This window comes from Rhinopithecus bieti, unplaced genomic scaffold, assembly GCF_001698545.2.
Source record: "Rhinopithecus bieti isolate Rb0 unplaced genomic scaffold, ASM169854v2 scaffold_10347, whole genome shotgun sequence".
Taxonomy (NCBI): domain Eukaryota; kingdom Metazoa; phylum Chordata; class Mammalia; order Primates; family Cercopithecidae; genus Rhinopithecus; species Rhinopithecus bieti.
This window is the reverse complement of record NW_016806836.1, coordinates 2,120,234-2,129,621: the sequence shown is the minus strand read 5'-3', so window position 1 is coordinate 2,129,621 and position 9,388 is coordinate 2,120,234. Positions and strand designations below refer to the sequence as shown.

The following is a 9,388-nucleotide window of genomic DNA, read 5'->3' as shown; positions in this document are numbered from 1 at the left end:
CGTATTAGCCAGGATGGTCTTGATCTCCTGACCTCGTGATCCGCCCGTCTTGGCCTCCCAAAGTGCTGGGATTACAGGCTTGAGCCACCGCGCCCGGCCCTAAAACTGAATTCTTAACCATGATGCTATTATGCATCTGACAGTACATGAGGTGTCCTGATTTTTGTTTTATTATGGTCACTGTAATAATTACAGGCGTTATAAGCCACCTCTGTTCATTTTTTAAAAGAGGAAGCTCTAAAATAATAGTTATCAGTCCCACCAGTTGCCCAGGGTGCTTTGTTTTGAGAAGGGAGTGAGGATTGAGAGTATACTAAGTCTGGGAATTGGGTCCCATGGTCTGCCCTCTGGGTTTGGCTCAGCTTTCTCTGAAGAGATTAGTGAGCCCTCTAAGTCCACCACGCTAGGAGACAAGAACTTTTGGTAAGAGCTGCTCACGGGCCAAGAGTATGCTCTGGGACCAAATGAGAAGAGCCCCTTACCTGAGGCTGATTCTCTTATAACTTCATCTCTTACAGTATGCAGCTGACCCCCAGGACAAGCACTGGCTGGCTGAGCAGCATCACATGCGGGCAACAGGGGGCAAGATGGTAAGCAGTATTCATTTGTGCCACTGCCAGCGACCCACCCCACCTGGAAACCAGGATTTTGGCTGTAGGTGACAGCTTACCTCCAAATCTGACTCCCAAAGCCTGACCAGTGTGTGAGAAGAGAGACTTATAGGCCCATTTCTTCATGCTGAAGAGCAAATTATAATCTTCAGGTTCCCTTCCCTATCCCCTAGATCTCCCTTCCGCCCCCTCACACTTTCTCCTCATGCCTCCAAGATCACATATTTGGATATTAGCTGTCCATGGGAATAGCAGGTATAAGACACACAATACTACTTTTCCCCACTACTGAACCCATTGATAGAGTTCACTCATTGATCACTCTTCCACCAGACACAGCTATACAATCTTTTCTCAAACCAGTACTCGAGGCTGCAACCCTTGGCAGTAGGAGTTAGCAGTGAAATGTGTTTGCGCACCTGGCAGCCCCTTCCAGATTTACCTCTACTTAAAGAGTTCTCAGATCATATGAAATAGCAACCTTAGGAAAATCATCATTGCATGTGTTCAAAAACTAGTGTTGAGGGCTTTGTCCATCACACACAATGTCCCCCACCTGAGGACTCACTCACTCCCACCACAGGTACTGCTCCTTTTAGAATCTAAGTGTCTTACAAACTGATATGCCATCTCCTTTCTGGCAGTGAAAGCTACCTTTTATTTTATTGTACTACTCTGTGCCTATGCTTTACTTCAAAAAAGATTTAAGCTCCATGTACATAAAATACAACGTAACATAAATAAGAAATAGATGGTAGGGGGTGGGGGCAGGACCTAAAATTAAGCCACCAGTAAAACTAGTTCTTTAAAAAAAAAAAAAAGGTGTTTTTTATATTGCTGACCTGGGAGACCTGTGTACTTCTACAGATGCTGGCAAATTCAGCTCTAGGCCCCGCTCATGGACACCTGATCTGTTACGGTTCATAGTGCCCATAAGATGTAGACAAATTACTCAAGGGATACACAATTATTCCTGACCCTAACATTAAAAAGTCTCCCACAGAAGACTTTCTAATGTGATGAACAATTCTTCCTATATGTTAAGTTCACAAAAGGGCCCTCACCCACTGTAGACCGAGGCATTGTGACAAAGCATTTCTACAGGCCCCAGTACAATACAGGCCAATTACTAGACAGCAGGGCAGTTTATCATGTTTTCCACTTTGCCACAAATTCAAAACCAAGTTATCTTTGTCCTCAGAGGGAGCACATGGTTTCCTCTTCCTGATTTCCTATTTCCATGTATATTTTGCTGGCTTTCTTGCCATTTTGTTATAACCCACCTTGGGTCCTTTTGTACACTTGATCTTAACCAAAAGATATAGGAGTAATGGTGGATCCCTTTTTTTTTTCTTTATTTTCTTTTTTTTATTTTTACTTTTCACCACATCATTCAAGAGAGAAATGGGTCCTTTTTTAAAAGAGGAGGCTATAAATAAGTCACTAGTCCCTACTCTCCCATCCATAAAGCATCTACTTTAGTAAAAGATTGTCTCAAGGCACCATTCCCATCTCTCCCCACTTACTCTTCCCTACTAAATTGTAAACCGCATCCCCCCTCTTCCACCTAGTAGCAGGCCTTACATTAAGCAGATGTTTAATGAAGTGTTACTGAGTTGGAGTGAAATGAATGGCAATGATCCCTCTCCCTTGCTCCTGCCTCAGGCCTACCTCCTCATCGAGGAGGACATCCGGGACCTTGCGGCCAGTGATGACTACAGGTAAAACCAGTGGGTCTCCTGCCCCTTCTCCTCTCCCTGCCTCAAAGTAGGCCCTAGAATGAGGCAGGGCCTATGTCCTCACTTCCCCCAACTTCCCTCTTCAATGTCTGTTCCAGAGGATGCCTGGATCTGAAGCTAGAAGAATTGAAATCCTTTGTCCTACCCTCCTGGATGGTGGAGAAGATGAGAAAGTATATGGAGACACTACGGACAGAGAATGAACATCGTGCTGTTGAAGCACCTCCACAGACCTGAGGCCAGGTCCCCTGGCCACACTTGGCAGCCCTCCTCCAAAGCCCTCTTCTTCACACGGCTGAGGCCACCGCTGGGACTGCTCCTAGATGGATCTCAGCGGCATTAAGCTGTGCCTGAGCGAGTTTGTAGTGACTCATTGCACAGCACCCCCAGACTGGCATGTGGTTCCATATTTGTAAAGTTATTGGGATAAGAAACAATTAAACAGTTTGTAATTAACACAGATGGTGAACCTGTACCTTGCGGGAACTGACAGAACATCAAGGGCTCTAGAAGTGGATGTAGGAAAAAAGGACAAGATAACCCTCACCCATAACAGTATAGAGCCAGGCTTGATGAGACCAAGCTGGGAGCACCATGTACCTTGCCCGTCTTCCCTTTCCCCATTTGTAGTTTCTTTACCCGGCTAATTTAAGGACATGGCAGAATGTGGTGGAGTTTGATGACAGATCATATGAAAAATAGAGTTGGCTTTTATTGCTCCCATTTTACAGGTTAAGGTACTAAAGGACCTGCCCCAAGGTCACACACTACCCATTGGAGAGGTAGGATATACAGGATATGAACCTGTGTTATTGGGGTTGTTTGTTTGAAGACAGTCTTGCTCTGTTGCCTAGGCTAGAGTGCAGCCTCTGGCTCAAGCGATTCTCCCGCCTCAGCCTCAGCCTCTCCAGTAGCTGGGACTACAGGTTCGTGCCACCTCACCAGCCTTTTTTATTTTTTTTATTTTTTTTCCCTTAAGTAGAGACAGGCCTCCCTATATTGTTGCTCAGGCTGGTCTCCAACTCCTGGATTCAAGCGATCCTCCTGCCTGAGCCTTCCAAAGTGTTTGGGATTACAGACGTGAGCCACAGCGCCGGGCCTGAACCAATGCTGTCTTTTTTTTTTTTTTCTGTCATCTCTGCGGAGATGTGTGAACCTATGTTTTCTAATAGGGAGCCTGCTGCTCTGGCCATCAGCCTTTAGTTTTTCCCCTCGCTGGGATTTTCAGATACTTAGGACCCAGCAAAGATGCCCCGGCGATTATAATTGTGGGGAGGAGCAGAGGTTTCCGGTTTGGGGGAAGGGTACCAGTGCAGCAGGATTGGAGGCACTCCCTTCCCGAGGGAGATCCGATAAAGGCTGGAAGTGCCGGGTGTTCCCAAGGGGAGTAAGGCGTGTAGCCTTAAGGAGGGGTTCATCCCACATGGACGTTTTCTTGGCCCTTTAATGGTTAGCGTTTTCCAAAGGCCACCAATCCGCTATGGATTCGTTAGTTAATGGCAGCCCGTCTACCAATCGGCTGTCAGAAGCGGGATCCTGCCGCCCAATAGTGGTGCGCCGGTGGGTAGGTCTAGCAGTGGAGCGACGACAGAGCGCTCCGGCGCGTCCCATTGGCTGGATCAAACCCAAGCGAGTCACTGATTGGTCGACGCCCCCAGAGGGTTACAATTCAAACGCGGGCGGGCGGGCCCGCAGCCCTGCAGTTGCAGTCGTGTTCTCCGAGTTCCTGTCTCTCTGCCAACGCCGCCCGGATGGCTTCCCAAAACCGCGACCCAGCAGCCACAAGCGTCACCGCCGCCCGTAAAGGAGCCGAGCCGAGCGGGGGCGCCGCCCGGGGTCCCGTGGGCAAAAGGTGGGTGACGCGGCGTACCACTCGCTGGGCCTGCCATGCCCTAGGCATTGGGACCCGGAGCAAAGATTTCTAGGACCACCCCCGTCCCACCTCCTGGAGCGGGAGATATGCCGGTGCAGGAGAACGTGCCAGGAGCTCGGGGCCTGGCATTCCCCTGGGCATGGGTGCCGAGGGCGGAGACTTCCGGGACTCCCACCTCCTTGCGCGGGTGAGATTTGAGAGATAGGGGACACGCCAGGAGCTCAGACCGTTCTTGGAGACTCTCCCGAAGGAGGATGGGAGGGTAGGGGTGCTGCCAGGCTCCTTCCCGGGTGGGCCTAGATGAAGACGCGCAAGGACCCTCGTGACTTGGCGGAGACAGGGGAAGGGAGAAGTTGACTCGGGCAAGGAAGAGATGCCAAAGCCTGGGGAATTAAGAACATGCCAGAATCATCCCGAGGGAGTCTGGAATTAGGGAGGGTGAGGACTCGCTAGGATCGTCCTGTGGATCTGGTGAGTGTACCCTGAGCTGAGCCTGACCTTGACGAAGTGGGGAGCCTCCATGACCGCTCCCCCTGAGAGATTCAGATGGGAGAAGATGCACCATCTGGAGCCCTGGCCCATCCAGACTCCCAGATAACCCTGAATTCTCTTTTTGCAGGCTACAGCAGGAGCTGATGACCCTCATGGTGAGTGACTAAGTACCCGGAACCCCAGCCTTCCACCCAATTTTCAGTAGCCTCCTTTCCTCTGTCAGCTTTTTTGCTAGACATAGGGGTAAAATATAAATGTAATTTGCTCCTTCCTGGGAAGAAGTTCATACACCCCACCTACACCATTTCTTCCAGCAGTCCCTCCTCCCAGTTCCATCCCTCAACATGAAGTTATCTCTGAAATACTTCCTTGAAGTCATACAAGACCCTCCCTGTCCAGTGTGTCCCTATTTCCTGGCCCCAACCAAGCTTTACCCACACCCAACTCCCCACCCTTCTTGGTATTTCTAGCCTATGAATTTGGTTGCTTTATTTTGGATCAGAGTGTGATGAGATTAAGGGGAGGCCGGGCGCGGTGGCTCACGCCTTATAATCCCAACAATTTGGGAGGCTAAGGTGGGTGGATCACTGGAGGTCAGGAGTTCGAGGCCAGCCTGGCCAGCATTGCAAAACCCCCTCTCTACTAAAGATATAAAAATTAGCCAGGCATGGTGGTGCATGCCTGTAATTCCAGCTACTCGGGCGGCTGAGGCATGAGAATCGTTTGAACCGTGGTGACAGAAGATGCAGTGAGCCAAGCGCACTACTATTCTCCAGCCTGGGCCACAGAGCGAGTATGTGTGTGTGTCTGTAGAGATGGGGTAACCCCGGCCGGGCGCGGTGGCTCAAGCCTGTAATCCCAGCACTTTGGGAGGTCGAGACGGGCAGATCGCGAGGTCAGGAGATCAAAACCATCCTAGCTAACATGGTGAAACCCCGTCTCTACTAAAAATACAAAAACTAGCCGGGCGAGGTGGCGGGCGCCTGTAGTCCCAGCTACTCGGGAGGCTGAGGCAGGAGAATGGCGTAAACCCGGGAGGCGGAGCTTGCAGTGAGCTGAGATCCGGCCACTGCACTCCAGTCCGGGTGACAGAGCGAGACTCCGCCTCAAAAAAAAGAGATGGGGTAACCCCATCTATATCTCATATATATGTGTGTATATACATATATATATGTGAGATATGCATATATGATTAAGGGGAAAGCTCACCCACTGACTTTTGCTGTGCCCAAAAGTGTACTCCACATTCCAGCAAATGTGTTTCCTCCCCAGATGTCTGGCGATAAAGGGATTTCTGCCTTCCCTGAATCAGACAACCTTTTCAAATGGGTAGGGACCATCCATGGAGCAGCTGGAACAGTAAGTGTAGGGCTGGGATGGGTGAGTAAGTCTGGGGAAAAGTGGGAGGTGAGATCCCAGTGAGGGCTCTGCTTCAAACCTTTGGTGGAGCAAGACACTCCACCTGTGACTGTTCACGTTCTCTGAGCCATGTGGCCTTGTTCTTTCCCTCTGCGCAATTAGAGGGTGGGTTTAAAGCAGGGCTGTCTATCTTAGATGTTTTTAGGGGGCCAGACAGCAAGGAAATGGATGAAGTGAGGACTTTGGCCAATAGGAGAGCACAGATCTCAAGAAGGCAGCTTCCCATTGCTGCAGATCAGGTTTAAGATGAGTCAGGAGTCCAAATCTGTGCCAAATCTCCTAATTTTTACATATTAGCAACTAATATTCTAATTGAAATAAAGCACAGAATGCCAATTTTCAATCCTTACACCAAAGAATCACTGATGTCTCCATCAGATAAGAGGAAAGCATCAGGCTAGGCACGGTGGCTCACACCTGTAATCCCAGCACTTTGGGAGGCTGAGGCAGGCAGATCACATGAACCCAGGAGTTCAAGGCTGGCCTGGGCAACATGGTGAAACCCTGTCTCTAAAATAAAAATTAAAATAAAAAAACTTTTAAAAGGCAGTGGGAAGCATCAGAACCAGCTCAACAGTGTGTCTACTGTCTGCTCCCAGAGAAACTCAAGGTTCTAGCAAGCCCCTTGTGTGGGGCTTGGGTTGGGATATGAGGCTGCTGCTGGAGCTTACTCTGCGTCTATTTCTCCAAATGCCAGGTATATGAAGACCTGAGGTATAAGCTCTCACTAGAGTTCCCCAGTGGCTACCCTTACAATGCGCCCACGGTGAAATTCCTCACACCCTGCTACCACCCCAACGTGGACACCCAGGGTAACATATGCCTGGACATCCTGAAGGACAAGTGGTCTGCCCTATATGACGTCAGGACCATTCTGCTCTCCATCCAGAGCCTTCTAGGAGGTGACTTTAGAGACCAACCCCTCCCCTCCATGCAACTTGGGACCCTTTCGGGACTTCCTGGGGTCAGCCCCTTCTACCCCCTTGACCTCTTTCTCTCCACCCACAGAACCCAACATTGATAGTCCCTTGAATACGCATGCTGCCGAGCTCTGGAAAAACCCCACAGGTGAGTCCTCAGTCCTTGAGCCCAGGGTGATCCCTCCCCCAACCTTCAAAGGCTCCCTCAAACAAAAGGAGCCCAGTGAGTTGGGACTGGGTTGGTTGGGGCAGGGTGGAGTATTGGCAGCAACCCACTTCTGCTTCTGCCCCAGTGCTCCTATTTGCTATAAAATAGCAATTATTTTATAGGGGAATACACATTTTTGGCTATTAGTAATTTTGGGAAATTATTGGGGAGGCCAAGGCAGGAGGATAGCTTGAGGCCAGGAATTCGAGGTTACAGTGGACTATGATCACAGCACTGCTCTCCACCCCAGACAACAGAGTGAGACCCTGTCTCAAAAAGGGGGAAGGTGGGATTAACTTCTTCCATATTAATGCAGGTTAAGAGGTTGCTTAGTAGAGTGCCTTGCCTGTGCCCGCCAGTCTTGCTAGAAGCAAGCCCTTCCAGGAGAGCTGCCTGGATGGGCAGTGCAGGGAGAATGCCAGGCTGGGAAACCAGCCCCTCCTTCTCCACCTCCTCCCACCTTTGCATCCCTGGTCAAACTGCCTCTTGCCCACCTTAAATAACTCATCCTGGGCCAGGCACAGTGGCTCATGCCTGTAATCCCAGCATTTGGGGAGGCCGAGGCGGGTGGATCGCATGAGGTCAGAAGTTTGAGACCAGCCTGGCCAACATGGTGAAACCCCGTCTCTACTAAATACAAACAAATTAACTGGGTATGGTGGTGGGCACCTGTAGTCCCAGCTACTCTGGAGGCTGAGGCAGGAGAATCACTTGAATCTAGGAAGCAGAGGTTGCAGTGAGCAGACATCGTTCTACTACACTCCAGCTTGGTCAACAGAGTGAGGCTCCGTCTCAAAAACAGTAATAATAGTAAAGATGAACTCATCCTGTCTCCATCACTCACTGAGACCCGCCTGTTCTCTTCCAGCTTTTAAGAAGTACCTGCAAGAAACCTACTCAAAGCAGGTCACCAGCCAGGAGCCCTGACCCAGGCTGCCCAGCCTGTCCTTGTGTTGTCTTAATTTTCCTTAGATGGTCTGTCCTTTTGTGATTTCTGTATAGGACTCTGTATCTTGAGCTGTGGTATTATTTTGTTTTGTTTTGTCTTTTAAATTAAGCCTCGGTTGAACCCTTGTGATGTATATTAAATAAATGCATTTTGGTCCTTTTTTAGACAAGTTGTTGCCTTGTAGTTACACTAGGGTTAGAGGTACTCAGGGTAGGCAGAGGTGGAACTTAAGGATGTGGGGCCAAGCAGTGAGGTGACAAAGATTTATTCCCTTGTACCTTATTTTATGACTCTGCATCTGTTTCTTCATCTATAAAATGAGTGTCACAATAATACTTCCTGTCTATGGAGTCGGTGATGTGTACCAGCAATGTTAGTGAATGTTGGAGCTCCCTCAGCTGTGTTGCAGATGAGGCTGAGCCAGACCTTAGGCTGAAACCTCCTATAGCTGTAGAAGGAACAAGCGTGTGTGTTGGGGAGGATCCCACCACACAGCCACCCCATGTTCTGTTCTGAAGAATGGTCAGGTCACCCTAAGCAGGTCCAGGGCCTGGGGAGACAGCCAGGAAAAGCCCCTTCCCTTGCAGGACTCTCAGGTCTGAGCTCCGTTCTCCAGACTCTAGCCCAGGTCCCCTGTGGAGCTCCACCTCCAAGGGGCACAATCACCTCCTGCTGTATATTCCCCAGCAAGCCCCAGCCCCTTGGGCTGCCTCTTTTCCCTGGCCTGATGAAGTCTCCAGCCTCTGAGCCCCTAGGAGGAAACCCTGCTGACCAGCTGGGTCCCCGCAAGGGTCAGCAGGTGGAAGAGTAGGTTGAAGTGATAGCCCCTTCTCCCCACCTCCTGCAAAGCCCTTCAGGAAGATCTCCAAGGTAGATAAACAGCACCCAGATGTGCTCCAACCTTGCACCCAACTCCTTCAGGTCTGTTAGCAGCTGGTTGGTTGTGCAAGCCTGAAGCGGGGAGGGGTTGGGATTGGAAGTTAGGTCCCTTCATGTCTACAGTTGTGCTCTTAGGTCTCTCCTCTTGGGTTTTTTCTTAATCTAACATGCATACAAATACACTTGGGATCTTGTAAAATTAAAATGTTTTCGGTAGGTGTGAAGTGGAGCCTAAGATCTGGTCTGTTTATTTATTTTGGTTTCTAAATAGTTTCCAAGTGATATCATTGCTGTGGTC

General features: G+C 49.7%; 2 protein-coding genes across 6 annotated transcripts in view; both read left to right on the top strand.

Moving 5' to 3' along the window:
- The window catches only part of DNTTIP1 (deoxynucleotidyltransferase terminal interacting protein 1), a 24,568-nt gene extending 21,749 nt beyond the window's left edge, over positions 1-2,819 (top strand). For 2 of the 3 annotated variants that reach the window (XM_017877945.1, XM_017877947.1), the window contains exons 11-13: positions 519-590; positions 2,277-2,332; positions 2,449-2,819. In XM_017877945.1, coding sequence (XP_017733434.1) covers positions 519-590; positions 2,277-2,332; positions 2,449-2,587 — 267 coding nt within the window. In that variant the 3' untranslated portion in view covers positions 2,588-2,819. The remainder of the gene's footprint in view (positions 1-518; positions 591-2,276; positions 2,333-2,448) is intronic. The other variant, XM_017877946.1, reaches the window with a different exon arrangement.
- A 1,167-nt stretch (positions 2,820-3,986) lies between these two features.
- UBE2C (ubiquitin conjugating enzyme E2 C) lies at positions 3,987-8,720 on the top strand. Of its 3 annotated transcripts, none has more exons than XM_017877944.1 (6): positions 3,987-4,202; positions 4,843-4,870; positions 5,988-6,074; positions 6,832-7,036; positions 7,143-7,202; positions 8,131-8,720. In XM_017877944.1, exons 1-6 carry the CDS (start codon positions 4,102-4,104, stop codon positions 8,187-8,189), a joined length of 540 nt encoding a protein of 179 aa, XP_017733433.1. In that variant the 5' UTR covers positions 3,987-4,101; the 3' UTR covers positions 8,190-8,720. The 3 variants fall into 3 exon arrangements, with proteins under 3 accessions (XP_017733433.1, XP_017733432.1, XP_017733431.1); XM_017877942.1 differs by lacking the exon at positions 6,832-7,036 and adding an exon at positions 6,681-6,831 and having other exon boundaries at positions 4,018-4,202; positions 8,131-8,221; XM_017877943.1 differs by lacking the exons at positions 5,988-6,074; positions 6,832-7,036 and adding an exon at positions 6,681-6,831 and having other exon boundaries at positions 3,988-4,202; positions 8,131-8,380.
- The last annotated feature ends 668 nt before the right edge of the window (positions 8,721-9,388 follow it).